The sequence below is a fragment of the Mustela lutreola genome, chromosome 4 (assembly GCF_030435805.1).
Source record: "Mustela lutreola isolate mMusLut2 chromosome 4, mMusLut2.pri, whole genome shotgun sequence".
Classification (NCBI taxonomy): Eukaryota; Metazoa; Chordata; class Mammalia; order Carnivora; family Mustelidae; genus Mustela; species Mustela lutreola.
Window position 1 is genome coordinate 52553798 of NC_081293.1, and position 22533 is coordinate 52576330.

General features: G+C 38.0%; 1 protein-coding gene across 2 annotated transcripts; it reads left to right on the forward strand.

Moving 5' to 3' along the window:
* Positions 1–272: 272 nt before the first annotated feature.
* On the forward strand, positions 273–22310 carry AP3M1 (adaptor related protein complex 3 subunit mu 1). Of its 2 annotated transcripts, none has more exons than XM_059169839.1 (9): positions 273–389; positions 10611–10886; positions 11557–11728; positions 14569–14706; positions 15867–15952; positions 16951–17084; positions 18128–18335; positions 19560–19704; positions 20184–22310. In XM_059169839.1, exons 2-9 carry the CDS (start codon positions 10614–10616, stop codon positions 20282–20284), a joined length of 1257 nt encoding a protein of 418 aa, XP_059025822.1. In that variant the 5' UTR covers positions 273–389; positions 10611–10613; the 3' UTR covers positions 20285–22310. The 2 variants fall into 2 exon arrangements, with proteins under 2 accessions (XP_059025822.1, XP_059025823.1); XM_059169840.1 differs by lacking the exon at positions 273–389 and adding an exon at positions 1116–1135.
* The last annotated feature ends 223 nt before the right edge of the window (positions 22311–22533 follow it).

The window sequence follows — 22533 nt, forward strand, 5'->3', positions numbered from 1 at the left end:
TCTTTCCACTCGGTGTCTCTCCCTTCCACAGCCATTGGCCCAGCCCCTCTCTGGCCCCGCCCACCCGGCAATAGGGGGACCCCAGACTGAGTTAGGCTGCGTACGAGCGCCTGAGTCCACATAGTGCGAAACCTCCCTTTTTTCTAGGTTCTGGGTGATCTAAAAGATTTAGATCCTAAACCTCACGAGACATCTTTCTTCTCATACAATGTCTTTCCGCTTATTTACTCTTTGCAGTACTGTAGCCCCAGGTGGTTTTTTTTTGAAGCTGTTAGGCAGGCAATCTATTTGGGCAACCCAGCTGCGGGGTCCTCGCGGCCTTCTCAGCTGCCTCCGCCGGGGTCCGGAGTGGACCTGGCGCCGAATCAGTGGCTGGCCCAGGTGTCGGGGTGAGTGTGGGGAGGTGGGGAGACGGCGGACAGGGAACAGCTCGAAAACTGGGGAGCAGGCTGAATAGCTGGGGCTGCGGACTTTAGTCTGAGCTGCGGGAGAGTCTCCGATGCTGACCGCGCCTCTCTCTCGGCCTTCCGGGCTTTCTTGCCGGCAGGGCCGGAAGGGAGAGGTGCACCTGCAGCCTGGCCTTCTCGGGTCCCAGGCCCAAGAGGTTCAGATTTATTGGGGTCCTTCTCCGTGCTTCGGCGCGGGAAAAAGGTCTTGTCACCCACAGTGAGCTGGAGTTCCAACAGCTTGGACGTCAGCTCCAGGCTTCTGATTTGGAAGACAAAACCCCTGACTAACCTGAACAGATGTCCTGTTAGAGGGTGGCACCTGAATGAGCTTGGGGTAGGGAATACCGTGAGGAAGATGTTGCAGTTCTTCAGGAAAGGTGACAGGAATCTAAACGGAGTATGGAAAAGTGAAGAGCTCTGTGGCCGGTTGGATTTGTTGGATTTGGATTGTGCCCGAAGTTGAAGTTTATAGCCTATATGATTAAGAAGGTGGTGCCATTAAAATTAGGAGACCTTACATGAGGAAGAGGAATTTTGTGGAACTTGGGATATATCCAGTTCGAAACCGTGGCTTAGGTGTGGATGGTAGAAAGATTTTAAGGGGGGTCAGGGGGGAAGGCTGGGAAGTAAGCTGAAAAGAAACTTTCGAGGTAAGAACCAAATCAGGTGATATTTCACGTAATAAGGTAAGAAGTATTTGTTTTGGTTTGGTTTGGGGAAAGCTATCAATGACATGAAATGCTGCAAGGGCCAAAGGAGCAAGTTGAAGTCTGAGGCTAGGAAGCTGGATTTGAGAATTAGGAAGTCGTTAGGCCAGTAGGCTTTAAGGCACTTAGTAACTGGTCGGAGAAACTGCAAGTGTAACCTAATCCTTCATCATTTGGAGCAGGAAGCAAAAGATTATTGAGGATGTCAAGTCCCTAAGAGGATCGGGTTTTTTTTTTTTTTTTTAAAGAATACAAGGCACATTGTGTTTTGGGACAGAAAGCTAGTAACCAATGTGTAAGGTTAAAGATTCAAGAAAGTGGAGATAAGACGCAAGAAGAGAGAGAATGGAGTCGGGTCAAAATTACAAATGGAAGGATTAGTTTTGGAGAGAAAGGAGAACACTTTCAATTGAGACCATAGGAAAAGCTGGGGAATGAGGTTAATGAGGAATTACCTGAAATTTACATATCTTTGGTAGGGAAGCTCTCTTTGTAGTAAAGTTAGTTTTTCTTACTAAATCTTAGGATTTTTACAATATTTCTAAACATTCGCCATAATATGCTATTGGAGTTCCTTGCAGAATAGATATTTTTTAAGCAGCCCAATAATATCTCAATGCATGATTGGCAAATGGCTTTTATAGAGAAGAGGAATTCCCTCTCCCTCTACAAATGATCTCACCTGTTACACAGAGAAATTAGAAGCAATCATCTTCCTACAACCATATGTACAAATCTTCTTCCCTTCCAGTTTAAAGAGGAAAAGTGTCCAGGGGTACCTGGGTGGCTCAGTTAGTTAAGTGGCTGCCTTCAGCCCGAGTCATCATCCCAGGGTCCTGGCACAGAGCCCCCCACCCCTGTTTCTTCCTCTCCCCAGTCTTCTCCCTCTCCCCCGCTTGTGCTCTCTCACACTCCCTCCCTCTCAAATAAATAAATAAAATCTAAAAAATAAAAAGGAAGAAAAGTGTCCCTTACTAAGGAAGGCATATCCTTTCATCTAGTCTCCCAGTACCATCCTTGCTTACCCTATCAGTATCTTCTTTTGTTTTTAAATTATTTCCTCTCCTACATTATCTATCTTTCCCCTTCTACTCAGACCTTTCCTTCAGCAATTAGGAATATTATTCCTTAACTGCGTGAAATACTCCCATTTATTTTCATGTCTTTTCATGCCCTTCACAGCTAGAGTTCTTGAATGTATCATCTACTCTCTTTATCTCTGATTTTCCCACTTTTTGTTATTTATTTCTTAGCCCATTTCAGCCTGTGTTGTTCCTGCATTCTACTGAACTATCACTAAAAGTACCCTTGCTAAGATCACCAATGTCCTCTGTGTTAAATCATAAATTCTCAATAGGGACAAAAATTGCTTCGTGAGGTGCAAAAAAGAAAAAATCATAATCTTTATTTATAAAACAGTATATATATAGTGCATAAGGAGATATTAAAATCTTATGGGGGAGGATATGATTGAAGGGGAGTCTGAAAAAGCCCTCAGCAGTTAATTTAAAAAACAAAACAAAAAATAGACATTTTCAGTTCTTTTTTTTTTTTTTCTTTTTTTGTTCAGTTCTTCTTGTAGCTTGACCTCTTTGTGCCATTTAAAATGTTTAGTATTCCATTCTCTGGAAACACGTTAACACAACGTTGGTTACTAAAAATCGTTACCCCCCCCACCCTTTTTTATTGCTCTTCGGCCACATGTTCTCAGCTTTTTTTTTAAGGCCTTCTTCCTTAACCCACTTGCTCTTCGGGTGTTGGAGTTCTTTCCATAGCTGTCTTCTTAGTATGTACATTCTCTCTTTGTAGTTTTTTTCTCCTTGTAGCTATAATTCCCATTAACAAAAAGTCATGTTTACTCCTTAGTGTGTCTCCAACTCAGCTTCTCTTGATATCACTAGACCTACATATCTAATAGTCTTTTGAATATATCCATTTGGGTCAAATATATCCAGAATTGGGTCAATATACAGGACCAGGGCTAAGTGCCTCATTTTTCCTCTCATCTCCCCAAATCCACCTAATCTGCTCAAGCCTAAATAGTTCTCTTATCTTTTTATTTTATCCATCCCTACTGTAGTCCAGGCCATTACCATAATTTATCTCTGAACTGGTGTCCTGTTATTCAATTTCCACAGTGCAATTTCTCTTAAAACTGTAAATCGGATTTCATGAGTTCCCTGCTTAGAATCCTGCTTAAAACCATGAAAAACTGCACTGAGAATTAAGTCAACCAATCTCCGCTTATCTCCTTCCCAGGCTCATCTTGCCACTTCCCTTCACCTCCTAAAATTGCTAAATTTATACTGGATTTTTTTTTTTTAAGATTTTATTTATTTACTTGACAGACAGAGATCACAAGTAGGCAGAGAGGCAGGCAGAGAGAGAGAGAGGAGGAAGCAGGCTCCCTGCTGAGCAGAGAGCCCGATGTGGGACTTGATCCCAGGACCCTGGGATCATGACCTGAGCCGAAGGCAGAGGCTTAAACCTCTGAGCCACCCAGGCGCCCCTATACTGGATTTTTTTACTTGTGTTCTTTCTCACCTCAAAGATTTGTGGAATTTTGAAGGACACTGTATTTCCCCCATCATGATAGGAATTCCTTCTTACTGTATTAAGTTGTTTGCCTTATTTGGTGAACTTTAAACTGAGTTCAGAGACTTTGTTCACCTTTCTATCCCTATTACTTACCATATATAAAACATAAAACTACTTGTTGAATGAATAAATGGTCAAAATACTGCCTGAGAATCAGAGAAGCTAGATTCTTCCCTGGTCTCATTCTCTTACCTTGCCTATCGGCCCTTCCTTCTATGCCTCTGTTCTGTTTTATGTAAAAGGAATACATTTTCTTTTTTTTTTTAAGATTTATTTATTTATTTATTTGACAGAGAGAGAGAGATCACAAGTAGGCAGAGAGGCAGGCAGAGAGAGAGGAAGGGAAGCAGTCTCCCTGCTGAGCAGAGAGCCTGATGTGGGACTCGATCCCAGGACCCTGAGATCATGACCTGAGCTGAAGGCAGCGGCTTAACCCACTGAGCTACCCAGGCGCCCCAAAAAGGAATACATTTTCTTTTTGAGACATTATTCCAAGGACATTTTGACTAGCGGTCTTCCTCGACTTATGCTGAGGTTATGTCCTGAAAATACTGTAAAAAGATGCATTTAATAGACCTAGACCTACTGAGCCTCATAGCTTAACTTAGCCTACCTTAAATTGCGCTCAGGACACTTAACATTAGCCCATAGTTCAGCAAAACTACATAACACAAAGTTTATTTTATAGTTAAGTGTTGAATATCTTGGGTAATTTGTTGAAAACTGAAGTGAAGAACAGAATGGTTTGCAAATGTATTTGTTGTTTACTCTGGTGATCAGGTGGCTGACTAGGAGTTGAGTCTTGCAGTCTCTGCCCAGCATCTCAAGAGTATTATGTCGTTCTCCCAGAAAAAATCAAAGTTCGAAATTGAATGTGTAGATTCTAATGGATGCATATCACTTTTGCACAATTATAAAGTAGAAAAGTCTTAAGTCAAATTGTAAGTCAGGGACCATTTGTACTATAATTGCTTTGTTTATGAATCATCAGGTTGACCGTTCAACATTGGGTAGGAAGGATTTATGAAATATTTAAGATGCAAAGTTCTGATGGAACTTTCTCACATGGCTTTAACATAAGCTGATAGCATTCTGTTTTCTGATTCAAAAGTCACTAAAAACAAAAAGATGGTTGTGGTTGCAGTGAGTATGCAGCTTTTCCCGGAAAGTTTATTAGAATGATGAAAGGAGTAACTGCAGCTATTAAAAGGATAAGCAACTAAAGAAACAGGCTAATTTACACTGCCACATGTGACATTTATTTGATTGTTATATGCATTAGGCTCTTGATCATAAAGGAATAGAAGAAATAAGCTCTCTTATCTCACAATAGAAGGGTAAGGTGGGTTTTAAAGCTAAGCACTGTTAAGAGCTACAAGTGTTATGCTTTCATCTGAGCCTTAAGGAAGCAAATCCAGATGGCGGGTAACTTGCTGTATTCTTCAGAGATTAGAACTGTTGCCAACAAAAACAACTTTGGTGCAAACTTCCTGGAAAGAATTTTTCACCAGTTTAAGAGGATGAATAGGAACGTGGCCTCCAAAATAAAGGAACTGTGAAGTCACTTGCTGCAAGAACTTGCTGCAAGAACAAGCAGTTCTTCTAGGGAATACTGTGGCAGCAGAGTTCCACAGATCCATACGAACTATACCTTCTATAGGATGAATGATTTAAGAAGATAATTTATGTCAGCTCTTTTAAATATAATGCCTGCTCTAAATAATTTATTAGAACACATTTTGGCTTCTAACTACATTAAGAAGCCCATCCGTCAGATCTTCTTAAATTATAAACCCAAAAAGCATATTTGTTGCTCAGTCCTATATGGTAACCACCAGCTACATGTAGTTATATACATTTAAATTAGTGAAAATTAAAACTTCAGTACATCCATTGCATTAGCCATATGTCAAGTGTTCAGTGGCCACCTATGACTAGTGGATACTATATTGGACAGAGAAGATACAAGACATATCCATCACTGCAGGAAATTCTGTTGCACAGTGCAGCATTAGAGTATGTTCCTAATAATTATGTATGTACTTATAATTAGTCTCCAGGAGCCCACGATTCACCCAGACCTGGGTTTGAACCCTAGCTCTTATACTTATTGTGTGATCTGATTTAACATTTCTAAGACTTCATGATCTTATCTGTAAAACGGGGGTAAGCACAATATTTATAACATTGAGTCGTGAAGATTCAGTGAGATAATGTAGGGAATTGCCTAGCATAGTGCCTGGCCCACAGTAAGTACTCAGTATCTTTTAGATATTATTAATTTATTTATTCTTAATGAATAAAAAATTTGGAATAGAGCTAAAAATTTAATTTTGTAAAGAATACCATATTCCATAGCTGGCTCACTTGAAGTGCTCAAATCTGAGTCTCTGAGTAGGTTACAGTGTTCTCCTTTCAGCTATACTTCATATTTTAGATGAGATTTTATTTTAAGAAAATGTGTTATAATATAAATTTAGTTGCAGATCTTATCATTGGATATTCCTGTTTCTTTTTTTTTTTTAAGTGTATCAACAGAGGTTATAGTTAAAGTCAGTAGCTTCTATATACAAGTCTGTATTCTAGGGACACTACTTAACACTCAAATAGAAATATAAGGCTGACACAAAGCAAACCTGTTAAAGCATCTGACTAGATAAAGAAGAAAAATTTAACAAGTTTCAGTATTAACCTAGAAAAATTTAGTAGGTCCAAAGCCTAAGGGTTTATTGCTGCCAACTCACAGTGATTGCTTGGCTCAATAGAGATGGCTTTGAACAAAGAAACATTGTTTGTTTCTAATGAACAAGAACGTAAAAATGTTAACAGCATTCATAGTTATTAATACAGTAATTACTAAAACACATATTAGTAATTGGTAATTACTTAGTAATTAAGTAATTTACATAAAAATTTCTGAACATGTGCCAAACAGGAAGGGGAAATCATTACCAGATAGTCCTTAAATGTCAGCTGCTTTCATAAAATAAATGACTTGCTCTCAAAAGAACTGGTCAGGTTGGTGTCATTATTTTATGAACTGAATGAATCCATTCTGTAAAGTCTTCCTTTCCTCTTTGGGATTTATCTTCTCAGAGAAGCTGTTTGTATTCATTTTAAATGTTTTACAGTTGGACTATACTTAGATAATACATAATTTTGAATTACTGGACCACTAGGCTAAACACCTTTATCTACATAAAAGAAGGGAACACCTTAAGGTAATTAAATAGTTTTCTACTGTCCCCCATTTGCAAGGATAATAAATTTTTTATTTGAAATGTAGTTAACACTCAAAAAATTACATGTCACAATGTAAAACCCAGTGAATTATCACAAAATGAATACAACTTGTAACTATCATCTTGATCAAGAAATAAAACATTACAAGCACCTTGGTAAATATCCCCCATGCCCCTCTTAGTCACTGTCCCCACTATCCATAAAAGATAGCATTTGATTTCTCAAACCATAGATTAGTTTTGTCTGTTCTAGAATGTCATATAAATAGAATCATACTGTATGTATCATATTATATTTGGTTTTGTTTGTTCAATATTGTGTTTGTAAGTTTCGTCCATATTTGCTTCATGTAGCAGTAGCTTGTTTTCATTGCTGTATAATAATTCATTTTCATAGTACACTATAGTTTTTTTTTATTTACTGTTAATAAATATCTGAGTTCGAGGTTTTCGCTATAACAGTATATTTTTACACATGTTTTTGGTGCACAATTGTACACATTTATGTTTAATCCACCTGGAAGTAGATTCATGTGTCACAGTTATTAAGAATATTTTTAAGCAAAATATAATTCACATGCTATGGAACTCATCATTTTAAAGCATACCGTTTAGTAGTTTTTAGTATATTTTTATTATATTCACAAAGTTGCATAATCATTATCTCTAATTCCAGATGTTTATCACCTTAAAAAGAAATGGCAAACCCATAACCACTAACTAACCCATAACCACTAACTCCACATTCTTCCCTCCCACCCAACCCCTGGCAACTACTAACCTAATTTCTGTCTCTGTAGATTTGCTTATTCTGGACATTTTATAAAATGAAATCATACAATATGTGACCTTTTGTGTCTGGCTTCTTTTACCAAGCATAATGTTTTCATGGTTCATTCCTTTTTATGGCTGAATAATCTTCCATTGTTAGAAAATTATTTACCCATTAATCAGTACATTTGAGTTGTCTCCACTTTTTGACTATTCTGAGTAATGCTGCTTGGAACGTTTATATACAAGTTTTTGTATGGACAACCATTTCCAGTTCTCTTAGTTTTATACCTAGGAGTAGAATTACTGAGTCATTTGGTAACTCTTACTTTAACTTTTTGAAAGAACTCACTGTTTTCCACAGCGTCTGTACCATTTTACATTTCCGTCAACAATGTATGAGGGTTCTAGCTTCTCCACATTCTTGCCAGTACTTGTTACTGTCTGCATCTTAATTATATCTAGCCTAATGGATATGAAATGTTACCCCCATTGAGATTTTTTTTTAAAAGGTTTTATTTATTTGTTTGACAGAGAGAGACCACAAGTAGGTAGAGAGGCTGGCAGAGAGAGAGAGGGGGGGGGGGGACGACTCGATCCCATGACCCTGAGATCTTGACCTGAGCCGAAGGCAGAGGCTTAACCCACTGAGCCACCCAGGCGCCCCCCCATTGAGATTTTGATTTACATTTGAAAAGATGTTGAGCACCTTTCCTTGTGCTTGTTGATCATTTGTGTGTATATCTTCTTTGGAATAATGTTTTGAAATTCTTTGCCTGTTTTTTTTTTTTTTTGTATTGTATTGCCCTTTTATTAAGTGTTCTCTTTATGTTTTGGATAATAGTCCATTATAAAATATGTGTTTGCAATTATTCTCTCATTCTGTGGGAGTCTTTTTATTCTCTTGATAATGCCCTTCAGAATACAAAAGTTTTAAATTCTGATACAGGTTATCTGTTTCTTCTTTTGTTGCTTGTGCTTTTGGTGTATTCTTAAAAAATTATCTAATCCAAAGTCATAAGGACTTAATAGATACTTTTTTCTAAGAGTTTTTAATAGTTTCAGCTCCTATATTTAGGCCTTGATACATCTTGAGATAATTTTTGTATATGACATAAGTAGAGGTCCACATTCTTTTTTTTTTTTTTTTTAAAGATTTTATTTATTTGACAGACAGAGATCACAAGTAGGCAGAGAGGCAGACAGAGAGAGAGAGGGGAAGCAGGCTCTCCACTGAGCAGAGAGCCCCATGCGGGGCTTGATCCCAGAACCCTGAGATCATGACCTGAGCTGAAAGCAGAGGCTTTAACCCACTGAGCCACCCAGGCGCCCCCACATTCATTTTTTTGCATGTGGGAATCTAGTTGTCCCAGCACCATTTGCTGAAAGACTATTCTCTCTCGCACTGAATGGTCTTGGTAATTTTATCAAAAATCAATTACCATATATATATAAAGGTTAATTTCAGAATTCTCCATTCTATTCCATTGATCTGTATGACTTTTCTGCCAGTATCACAGTACATTTGTAGCAGCAGGTTTTGAAATTTGGGAGTATGAGTCCTCCAGATTTTTCTTCAAGATTGTTGTGGCTATCCTTGGTATCTTTCATTTCCATATGAATTTTAGGACCATCCTGTTAGTTTCCACAAAAAAAAAAAAAAAAAAAAAAAAAAAAAAAAAAAAGGCAGCTGGGATTATAGTAGGGATTACATTGACTCTTAAGCCAATTTGGAGGGTATTGCTATCTTAATGATATTGTTTTCTAATCCATGAATGTGAAATGTCTTCCCATGTTTTAGATACTTTTAATTTCTAATTTCTTGCAGTGAAAGCCAATTTGGAGGGTATTGCTATCTTAATGATATTGTTTTCTAATCCATGAATGTGAAATGTCTTCCCATGTTTTAGATACTTTTAATTTCTAATTTCTTGCAGTGATGTTCTATACTACTCAATGTATACTAATAGTGCTCTGTACTGTTCTATATTAATGATGCTCTAATACTATTCAGTGTACTTGCTCTTTTGTTAAATTTAGTCCTAAATATTTTGATCTTCTTGATGCTCTTGTAATTGGAATTGTTTTCTCAATTTCATTGTCAGATTATTTATTGCTAATGTGTAGAAATACAATTGGTTTTTAAAAGTATTAATCTTGTATCCTGCAACCTTGCTGAATCTGTTTATTAGCTATGATTTTGTGCATGTGAGCATGTGTGTGTGTGTGTGTGTTCCGTAGGACTTTACATAGACAAGATTTTAACATCTGCAAATTGAGGTAGTTTTATTTCTTCCTTTCCATTTTGGAAGCCTTTTGTCTCATTTTCTTGCCTGATTGCCCTGGCTAGAATCTCTAGTACTATACTGAATAAAAATGAGAAGAGTGAACACCATTGTTTATTCTTGATATTAAGGGGAAAGCTTTTAATCTGTAGTCATTAAATATGATGTTAGTTATGGGATTTTCACAGATGCTCTGTTCTCTTGAGGTTAGAATATTTCTTTTTCTAGTTTGTTTTTCTTGTAAACAGGTGCTAGATTTTATCAAATGATTTTCCTACATGTTTTAAAATCATTATTTTGTCTTTTGTGTAGATTGTATGTTATATTGATTGATTTTCATATGTTGAACCAATCTTCCATTCTTGGAATAAATCCCATTGGTGTATAATCTTTATATGGTGTGGATTCAGTTTGTTAGTATTTTGTCAAGGATTTTTACAGCTATGCTTGAGTGATATTGGTCTGTAGTTTCTTCTGATGCCTTTCTCTGGTTTTGGTGTCAGAATAATACAAGGATACTTTTTGATGTACACTAAATTTAAACTTTTTTCCCCCCAGAAAATGATCCACAGTCTATTTCTCATAAACTGTTCCGGTGACATATTTCTGGAGAAGCACTGGAAGAGTGTTGTGAGCCAGTCGGTCTGTGATTATTTCTTTGAAGCTCAAGAGAAAGCTGCTGATGTTGAAAATGTACCACCTGTCATTTCAACACCTCATCACTACCTCATCAGTATATACAGGGACAAACTCTTCTTTGTGTCTGTCATACAGACTGAAGTGCCCCCTCTCTTTGTAATTGAGTTCCTACATCGAGTTGCTGACACTTTTCAGGTTGGTTATTCATCAACTCTTTTGAACTTAAATTACTCAAGTTAGTTGGGGGTGGGACACCTAATCATATTCTTTAATTATCCAGCTTTTGATGTGTCTTCGGTCTCTCTCTTCTTTTCAACTAAGCATAAATTCATGAACCCTTTTTTTTGTAGGGTACACAGCAGTGCACATGGCTACTCCATTCACTGTTTCAGTAAAACCTGGTAATCTCATGGTCATGGAAACCATATTTATATGTATTACAGATTATGTCATCAGGAAACTGTAAAGCCCTCTACATACAGTTCCTTGAATGGTCCCAGGATTTTTATTGGTTATGTAATCTTCTAATATTTACATTTTATTATCTTGCTAAGTGTACCAAATAATTGAAAATATACCGGTGTTTTGTGGGGTATCTAATCAGGGCAAATTAAGTTTATAGTTCACATCCTAGTTTAATGTTTCAAAGTCCTCTCTGGATTAACATATAATAGGAATTCAGTTCAGTCTAAAAATATTGAGAAAATATTGAGGACTAGAACTATAGAGTTTTTTTTCACTCTGACATATTTTCAAGATCTTAATCAGTGAATTATGCCTCTGTAAGTTTATCCTTCTGAACAGGGTGTTTAGAAAGCCTTTCTTCATGCGTTCCATTGTGCAATATTATGTACATTTTGTTAAGGACTACTTTGGTGAGTGTTCGGAAGCTGCAATTAAGGATAATGTGGTCATTGTATATGAGCTCTTAGAAGAAATGTTAGACAATGGATTTCCACTGGCTACTGAATCTAATATTTTGAAAGAACTGATTAAACCACCAACAATTCTCCGTTCTGTCGTCAACTCTATTACAGGTAAGGTGAAAACATGCTGCATTTGGAACTGAGCAATTAAAACTTTATAAACAACTCCTTGTTGCTTATGATCTTGCAGATACTAAGGTAGTCCAATTTGGTCAGAGTTAAAGTTAGTGCTATTGTTAAAATGAATGTGTATTTCTTTTCATGAGGAAACTAGATCTTAAATGATAAAGAAAACTTGATTATTATTCTTTTATTAAAGACCACAAAAACATTATCACTATTACTTAACACTAAATAATATAACTGAATAAATTTTCCCTGCTAATCCTAAGGAAGCTAATATAGTGAAGCTATAAAAGGGAAGCCTATATGCGAGGCTACTTAGGACATCTAATCTATTTATAGACTGCCATTTTACTATTTAAATTAGTATTAGTTTATGTAATGTGATGAAGATGTTAACTAACACTATACTCGGTAATCATTATAGTATATAAGTGTATCAAATCAATGTGTTATACACCTTAAACTTAACCCCATGTTATATGTCAGTGGTCTCTCAATACAAGCTGGGAGGAAAAATAAAAATTAATAAATAGCATTATAAAACTGGCTACCCAGTATAAAACTGTTACTACCCCCAAATTACTAGGAAATAGAAAATTTAAGACTCTCTACCACAGAGGACATATTGTCTCCTCCAAGTCTTTCTTTTATACATGTAGAAGATTTATTAAGCCAAAAAGAGATAGGAAATTAATCTATTTGTGAGATCTTATGCATTGTGGGCCTTGTACTTGTGTTACAAGTTTCTAATTTTTGTTTGCTTTTTGAGTATAGGTAGAAATAGGTACGTCCAGATGACAGTATTTTTTGAGAGTATTGAAGTCTTCTAGAGAAAGATTACTGTCAGATGTTACATGCCACACCAGCTACACTTTCTACCATTTTAAACCCCTCTCCAAGTATAGTTGACCTAAAAATAGGGCAAGAGATGCCTATGATAAAGCATTATTCATCTTCTGTATAAGGCTGAGCACTGGGAGAAATTCAAGGAAAGATGAGATGGAGAGTATGTGCCTAAAAGTTACACTTTGGATGGGAGATTGGGGGAAAAAAATTAAAGTATGTAAATAATATAAGATTATAAAAGGCAATTCCATACTTTATGAACAATACAGTGCCACTGGAAAGTACAGATAATATAGTACTAAATGGAAAAAAAATAAAATTTACCAAAAACTCTACAAAACTATAAAAATTTCTCTTAATTAAACATTCATACTGACAAAAAAGTTCTAAGATGTTTTCAATAATGACCACCTCCAGCTAAGGAACTACGTATGGTTCCTTACGTAGGAAGGAACTTTTTTTTTTTGCTTCTATACTTTCTAATTTTTTTTTGCTTTATACTTTCTAATTTCTAAAATAAACATGTATTTCATAGTTACTAAAATACAGAATGAAAGTATATAGGTTATTAAGGCAGTGCATTATGGAATTAAGAGAATGGTTCAGTAAATGAATTGTGGTGCTTGGCCCAAGTGCAGGGCCCTCGAAAAGCAGCAGAATTTAGGGAGAGTGGGAGGAATAACAGCATTTTGTAGATGGAACTATCTGAGAAAAAACACATACAAAATGAAAAATGTTGATTTGTATGAATTCATTTAGCAGGAACAGAGCTGTTTTTTAGCTGAGTAATGAGATCTAAAACTTAAGAGTTAAGTTGAGGAAGTTCTTGAATAGTCAGCTAAATATTTAGTTTTTATCATAAAGTCAGTGTGGAAACATTGTAAGTTTGAACAGGAAGGTGAAAGCAGTGCTTTTAGAAAATTCTGGGAAGCTAAATGTTTGGAGAAACAAACACCATCATAATTAGACTGTAAAGTTATATATACAGTATGATTGCAACTCTATTTTAAGGTGCAGTCGGAAAAAAAGCAAACTTATCAAAATCAAAAAAAACAAGTGCAACTTATTTATGAGGGAAATGTTTAAAGAAATATACCAAAATGTTAATGGTAGTTGTATTTTGGTAATAGGAAGCTAGATTCTTTTTAGCCCCTTTTCTAGACTTTCCATGTGTTATGTACTACTTTTTTGAGCATGTACTACTTTTGAGTTGGAAATGTATATTAACCAAAATGTTAAATATGTCACAGCTCAAGGTTATGTTTTGGACAACCAGACTGATTTTCAGACGTATGTCAATTTACCAGTAAATTAGCCAGATATTAAACATTAGCCATATTGCAGCCATATGGGTGTGCTGACCTTAAAATGGGAAAAGGCCAAAGTGTGTTCTTCATCCAGTTACTCTGCTGAGGCCTGCTTGGCAGCATGTCATGTAGAATTTAAGCTGAATAACAAAGGGCCTACTTAGCACTCTGTATTCTCAGTGGAGACATTTTATCGGCAGGTTTTAAAGCAACTAGCCTCTTTTCTTCATCAGTGGCTGCAGGACGAGATTTGTTGTTGAGCCACTGGAATTAGGTTAGGTTACTGTTAACACACAGGAAGCAAAAGATAAGTAAATGAATTTAACCTGGTTTGGCACATAGAGGACCACGTGGCCTATTTCTGTCTTCTAGAAATTTGATCATATTGGTATGGCTATATCTCCCAACAGTTCTGGAAACTGTCCACAACTTCAGCGAAGAAAAACCCAGACATTAAAGAAGCAGCTATAGTATTCTTTTTTTTTCCTGTTAATTGCTTTTCTTTTTTCATTTTTAAAGTGAACTATACACCCAATGTGGGGCTAAAACTCATGATCCACAGGTCAAGGGTCACATACTCTACCAACTGAGCCAGCCAGGCACCCCTGTTAATAGCTTTCCGGATCACCATTTTATGCATTACCTTTGCTTTCTCTTTTTCCGGCTTTCTAGGCAGTAGTAATGTTGGGGACACACTCCCCACTGGGCAGCTGTCCAACATCCCATGGCGCCGGGCTGGGGTAAAGTACACAAACAATGAAGCCTATTTTGATGTCGTTGAAGAAATAGATGCAATTATAGATAAATCAGGTAATTGCATGCATGTGGTCTTATTTGGGAAAACAGTTGAGCTGACATACGCTGAATAGAAAATTGAAATCCCTTGGTAATGTGGTTTCAGCAGAAAGGCATTCATTTCCTAATGGCTTAAAAATCTGTTTATTTTGCCCAGAGGTTACATATAATTTTCATAACCACTAGCTGAGATCTGCCAAACCTTTGTAAATCAGATCTCATGCTGCCTCACTTTAAACTAGCTATTACCCTGTATGCCTCTCCCTCTTCCCATTTTTTCAGCATTTATTATTTATCTGCCATGCACCATACTTTTGCTACCACTGTATATGCAGTACTTGTAATAAAGACCCCAGACAAAACAGCAGTATTGTATTAGAACCATAAAATTTTATTAAAACATCTGGTCCAACCCTCACATTTTATACCTAAGGAAACTGAGGCTCAGAAGGGTTTAGTAATCTGCTTAAGGTCATACAGCTAGTTGGTGTATGAAAATCAGCTTTCATGAATTAATAGCCAGTATCTTTTCTTCAATGGGTACCCTTTTCATTATAAAATTCCATCATACAGAGTAATAGCTGTACTATTATGGAATAATGGCTCCTATTTCTTAAAAGTTAACAGCTTAGTCTATTTCAATGAGAAATTTTCCTTATTTTTAAATTCCATCAAAAAATATTTTAACTTCAAACACTTTTTTTTTTTCTAAGAGGGAAAGAGTTGGGGGAGAGGGCCAGAGGCAGAGGGAGAGAGAATCTTAAGCAGGCTCTACACCCAGCATGGAGCCCAAGGCAAGGCTCGATCTCATGACCCTGAGATCATGATCTGAGCTGAAATCAAGAGTCCAGACTTAAGTGACTGAGCCACCCAGGCACCCCCAAAATACTTTAATTTCATATCCAGCAGTCTTATAAGGTTGACTCCACAAAGATAGAGGCAGTTTTGACATTCCTTAGAATTCCTTAGAATTACCAGTTAGGCGTGGGCCATGGTACTTAGTGAAGAAGCTGTCATAACCAATGTAATGGATCCCCTGTCCACTAACTTGTTAGTAAATGTGTAAGTTTCATTATGTCTGCCACCCAGAAGGTGTCTCCATTACCTCAGATACAGTGATTTCTCTAGTAAAGACTCAGAGTCCAGTGACTTTATCACTTTCTTTCTTTCTTCAGGATCTACAGTCTTTGCAGAAATTCAGGGGGTCATTGATGCTTGCATTAAGCTATCTGGAATGCCTGACCTTTCTCTTTCTTTCATGGTAAGTTTTGTTCTCCTGTCACGTAGCTCTTTGCATGCCTTCTATATATGAAGTACTAAATGAAATGATAAATACTGAGAGATGTTTGTATCTTAGATTATAAGGATTATCTGAGAAATTTTCTAAGATTGATTTATTTAGAGAGAGAGATAAAGAGCTCACACTTGAGCGTGAGCAGAGGAAAGGATAGAGGGAGAAAAAGAGAGAGTCTCAAGCAGACTCCTTGCTGAGCCAAGAGCCTGACGTGGGGATCAATCTCAAAATCCTGAGATCATGACATGAGCCAAAATCAAAAATCAATCACTCAACTGACTGAGTCACCCAGGTACCACCTATCTCAGAAATATTCTTAGCCAGCTTCCCAAGACAGTGGCTTAGGTAATGAGCATGGCCTTTATAGAAGGTTGAGGAGAGGTCTCCTGAGTGTGTTAGAAGAGGCTTAAACAGCTGGCTGGCTTTCACAAATCACTTATTGAATTATTATTTGCTTTGCTGGTATGAAAGGTCATTGATCTTTTGCATTATTTTAGACTCAGCATGATACACTACTAAGAAAAGAGAATGGAGTTCTGATGCTAACTTGTCCTGTCCCATGTATAAAATATTTTGGGGGCTTCTGGGTGGCTCAGTCAGTTAGGCAGCTAGCTCTTGATCCTGGCTCAGGTCATGATCTCAGGGTCCTGGGATCGAGCTTCACATCAGGCTACATGCTTGGTGGGGAGTGTGCTTGAGGATTTTCTCTCTCCCTCTCCCTCTGCCCCTTGCCCCTCACACACGCATTCTCTCTTTCTATCTCTCAAATAAATCTTAAAAAAAAATAGATATATTTGAAAACCTTATGAAACCATTAAGTTTATTATTAAGTTTACTGTGGCCATAGTAACAAAGTCTTAACATCACTGTTTTATCCTTAGGGAGTATTTAATTTCTCAAATATCTAAGTAAAGTTGCCATATTCCATGCATTCTGTGAATATTGCCGTCTTGTTTTCCTGGCAGAACCCACGGCTTCTAGATGATGTCAGCTTCCACCCCTGCATCCGGTTTAAGCGCTGGGAATCTGAAAGAGTTTTGTCCTTCATTCCTCCAGATGGAAATTTCCGGCTCATATCCTATCGTGTCAGCTCACAAAAGTATGTTGATGCATCAGCTAGAAATCTGCTATCATGTATCTGTGATGGGTAGCCACCTTACCTTTTTCATTCGGACAGTTGGATACTTGAATTCATCACTGCCCCCATTAGCTATGGCTCACCAGGAAACCCAGGAAGAACTGGTGAAAATACGTATCTAAAATAATCAGTATACCTTAAATATGAGAATATAAAGTAATAGTAAAAGAGACTAGTAAAACATATACCTGAGAACAAGCAAGCATTTTTGACTTTGCATTAGCTGTGCAAAACCTGGAACCCGTGCCATAATTTTACTGTGTTCTGTAGACCTTAGAGCTGACAGAAGGAGCTCCAGCTCTCTAGGCTATCTCCCAACTAACTGGCTTCAGGTCACCCTTTTGTGTACTAAGGTTTAAATGAATTGGAATTATGGGTTGTAAATGGTTTGTCCCTTGAAAATATCAGAAGGTATTTGGGTAATATCAGATGGGACTCAGAAGCAGAGGAATTATTTCTTGGCTCTAGCCACATAGGACCTGTTTTATTTAGGATAATTTAAAATTATCTTTTCTGTGGGATCTTAATTTCTTCAAACAAGGTCTATTTGCCCCAGTTGTTTATACTATCTTTTTTTTTTTTTTAAGATTTTTATTTATTTGACAGAGACACATATTCACAGCAAGGGGAGTGGGAGAGGGAGAAGCAGGCTTCCCGCTGAGCAGGGAGCCCAATGCAGAGCTCAATCCTAGGACCCTGAGATCATGACCTGAGCCGAAGGCAGATGCTTAAGGACTGAGCCACCCAGGCACCCCAGTTTATATTGTCTTGATTCCTATCTTAATGTGCATACTTGTTGCTCAGAAATTGTGTGATTCCTCGTGTGGTGGTACTCATACCCTCTGGTAAGTACCAGTGAATGCTGAGTCTCCAGTTCTAGGGGGTATATGGCCCTATAGTGGAGTCAGAGTTAGAGTAGGATACTCTGGACTGAGATTTCCAGTTCTCTCAAGAGCTGTCTCACACCATTAATTATGTTTGTGGTTCTGTCTTTCTCTTTTCAGTCTAGTGGCAATACCGGTGTATGTGAAACATAGTATCAGCTTTAAGGAGAACAGTTCTTGCGGTAGATTTGATATTACGATTGGACCAAAGCAGAATATGGGGAAAACTATTGAAGGAATCACGGTAACAGTTCACATGCCAAAAGTTGTGCTGAATATGAACCTGACGCCAACACAAGGCAGCTATACATTTGATCCAGTTACCAAGGTACAGCTCCCTCTAATCAAGAGTGAGCAAATGTTTCTGCAGTCTTTATTTATGATGGCAGGGAGGGCGGAAGGAAGGGTTTAAAGTTCCGAACAAGACCTGGAGAGCATACTGAGCTGTGCTCTCGCCCCTGGCTGCGGAGGGAATCCCATGTCTGCTGCTGAGACTCATTCTGTTACCTTCAGAGTGTGCCTTTCTTCATCCATTGGTAATCTAGAGACATATTCGCTGAGGAAGATGTAAAAACCTTTTTAGAAAGAGAAAAACAGTATCTGGATGTAAGAAGTTAGTATTGTAGTCTCTTAATTAAATTTTCTGTAGTAATTGATCATTACAGACTTTCTTTTTAATTTAAAAGCACTGTTCATACTCTTCCATAGGGGATGCTGGCTAGGAAAGCTGCTTCTCACCATATAAAATAAATGTGCCTTTAGCAATAGGTTTTCAGAGAAATTATAAAAGATGGTTTCCTCTCAGCTTTCTGCTTGGGTAAAAAGTATGATTCTTTTCAACTGCCTGCTAAGTGAAAAGGCGTATTTTTAAATAAAATCATTGAATGTTAAAGATCATCTGTCTAAAAATCCTGTCCTAAGGATTTGAAGAATCTCCCCAGAGATTACCCAGGGCTGAGAAATGAAGGCAGAGCTCCAGATCCCTGGCCCATCACCTTGGCTTCAACTGTAATAGTCTCACTTTCTTGACTAGTACTGAGCTTCTGAACTAAAGATTTTTCTTGACCAAAGAAAGCTAAAAAGTTTAAAAAACACCAATTTAGGTTCCATTTTCTCATGTTACAGCAGAGTAAACTGAGGCCCAGAGACTTACAGTGAAGGTGGTATAGTAGAACATTTGAAATCAGATCATGTTCGAATCCCAACTTTGCCTCTAAACTAGCTGTGTGACCTTGAGCAAGTCATTTGACCACTGAGCCTCAGTTTCTTTTTAAGAAGACAAAAGCTACATCACAGGCCTCTTTGAGATAACGTATAAATAGTGCTAAGCGCAGTGCTATATCCAAAAGTAGGTAGATGCTCTACAAATGTTGGTTCTCTGCCCTTGCCATTCAGAGTCACAGAACTGATTTGTGGTAAAATCCCATGAAGATCCCAGGTCTCTTGTTTCCAAGACACTATACTTCATTCTGTACAGAAGTTTATGGTGCCTTTGAACATTTGTGCTTAGCAAATGGTTCAGATCGTATTTGTTTTTTTATGCCTTTTTAAGGTACTAACATGGGATGTGGGAAAAATTACTCCTCAAAAGCTCCCAAGTCTTAAAGGACTGGTAAATTTACAGTCTGGAGCACCCAAGCCAGAAGAAAATCCAAGTCTCAACATACAGTTCAAGATTCAGCAGCTCGCTATTTCTGGTAAGGACAAGTTTTGACTTGTGTTTAAGGGTGAACTGAGTTCTGCTGAGGTCAGCTCTCAGGAACTTCAGAGGGTAGGAGCGTTGCCTCTTTAGAAAGAACAACAGCTTGTTTGCCTGCCACCCTGGGCTGTGGGGCCATCCTCTCAGGTACGATGATTTTGCAGAGCTCCTTATTTCACACAGCTTTCTTCCACCAGACCCTCCTCATCCAAGCACGAAGGAAGGAGTCATTCATACTCACAGGAAGGACTATCCTTCAAAGACATTCCTGGCCCACATGGGAATCTAAACCAAAAACATCCCCCCACAGTGCTGTAACACATGAATAGTAGAAGGGAGATTGCTTCCAAATGGTAGAAGGGACACTGGGTTAATGTCAGATTTACTGGGTAATGTTCATTGCTAAACAAGTAATTGTTGGTTGCTGTGGCCAGGAAAATAATTTGTTCCTTTCCTTACCTGTTCTTTTTGACACAGGCTTAAAAGTAAACCGCTTGGACATGTATGGGGAGAAATATAAGCCATTTAAAGGAGTCAAATATGTCACGAAAGCTGGAAAGTTCCAAGTGAGAACATGAGAAGAGGCCAAAATTCCTCAAGATCTGTTTGTTTTCCTAGTGTCATTATAGTTTATTACTGTTAGGTACCAAGCGGGTGGGAATCCATATTCTAGTCCAAGTTCCTGTTGAGCTACACACAGCTAACGAAGTTGCTTAGTAATCAATGTAGGGTTCTGAAGAGGTCTAAGCTAAGGAAACTTTGAATGACTTAGCTTATTTTTTTATCTTTTCAGTTAGGAAGATTCTGGAGGTGATTGCCTCCATGAGGGGGGGGGGGGCTCAGCTGGAGGCTCCACATTGTAACAACAGTAAAGGCAGAAAGCTGCAGTGATAACCTCTCCCCTAAAACAAGTGAACTGATCTCAGCAGGAGCTGTCTCCATCTGTAATATGATGTATCACAAGTGCAGCCCAGCGTCACACCTGATCTTAGCCGTCCCAAATCAGCATCTGTCCCAACAGAGGAAGTTCCCCCCACCCCAAGAAGTTTACAAAAAACTGCCTCTTCAAGTGTTTGCCTTATTCAGCTTTTCACTTGTGCCATTAAGCAAGCACTGTAGCAAAAGCCACTTCCACTGGCCCAGGCAGGGAGCCCCATGGCTCCAGGCTCCATTCTCACTGTACTTGGTCTTGTATTTTTTATAAATAAGATTTTTACATAAAGCTCAGATTTTGATTTACAGGGACCTTGCTGCAGGAAGTACCATCTCCGTTTTGTGCCACTAGCTCAGCCGTTAGATAGTATAGTCAATATCATTTGTATCAAAGGGGCGAATGCTTTATTAAGGCAATAAAAGGGAACACTACTTCTGCTTTTAGGAAGTTATTGCAAGCACAAGCATTTGAAATTTGAAGCAAATTAAACATCAAAGCAAAACTGAAGTGAACTTTGCCACCTTCATGTTTTATAAAGCTTATCTACACCACTTAAACCATTGTTAGCCTAAAGTCCTCAAGCCCTTGTTCAGCAAAAGCAAGAAAATGTGCCTGTTTCACTGTCTTCACTTTTTTTTTTTTTACTCTTTTATCTTTTTTATTGTTGTTCTTAAGGTCTTGAATTTATCTGCATCCCTTGTCTTCAGGGGGAGCTCTCTTTTCATAGTCTGTGCTTCCCAAGGCTACAGTGGCCAATAGGTTCCTTCCTGAAACTTGTCATAATTGTTATTTGAACGTCTCCACTGTACTGACAAAGTACTCGGAAGTACATGATATTGAGGCAGTAACAAGATCCTCAGTAACACTGACGACACCATCATCTTGGTTGGGAAGTCAGTCTAGGGTTGTATCCTTTCACTCAACTGGCTTTGAAGTCCTTGCCCAGTCATTTTGCCTCATTAGACATGAAGAATGGAAAAGGCTGAGAGATACAAGTGCTTGTTCTTCATGGTTCCCACTTGTTCTTGCTTATGCTGTTAGTTTTCTTCTTATGACTGACTCCATTCTCTTCTTTCGTCTTGGCTTATAACTCCCTTTTCCATGTAATGCTAAGAATGGCCCTTAAATTCATCCCATTCTGCTTTCAAGGGCCAGAGGTCGCTGCTGCTACAGAGAGCCCACCAGACAGCAGCCTTCTTACCTTTGCCTGCCTAGGGTACCCAGCCTGCCTTTCATCTAATAGGAAACGGCACTTTTTGCAAATTTGAAATTTCTTGGGTAACCAAATCAGCTTGGCAGCTAAAAGCAAGATGTTGCCAAATATTTATTTCCTTTGCCTAAGGTTAATTACCCAGTCTGATTGCTTTAATTTTTAATGTCTTTTAATGTCCTATCTCAAAAGGACAATCAGTACATTTGCTTTTCTTTCTGCGTAACCCCTAATCTCAACCAGGTGTATCTGGACTGTCCAATTTTCTTTCTGTGCTCCCTTCTCTTATATATAAAAAAGCAGATTACATGCCAAGAGTCCATTGTCTGTAGCAATTTCTGCTATAACTTCTAAGTAGACTGTTTCCTTTTACAATTAAATTATTGTATTTATTAATTTGAATCCAGCAAATCCTTTCTCTAATCTGGCTATACTGTCAATAAAAAGGTGAAAGCAACAAGTTGATTTTTTAGCTTGACTGTTGATTGAGCGTTCTCAGATGGACACACGTCAGCATCACAGCAGGCTAACCATGACCGGATTCTGTTCTGTATCATCACATAAGGTGTAATGGTTGCTGCGAAGCACTTGCAAGTGCTCCTCTCTTCACCTCAGTGTGTCAACAGCCACGGATACTTTCTCTGAGCATCACCCTCTGGCCAGAGACTGAGCAGCAAGTGATC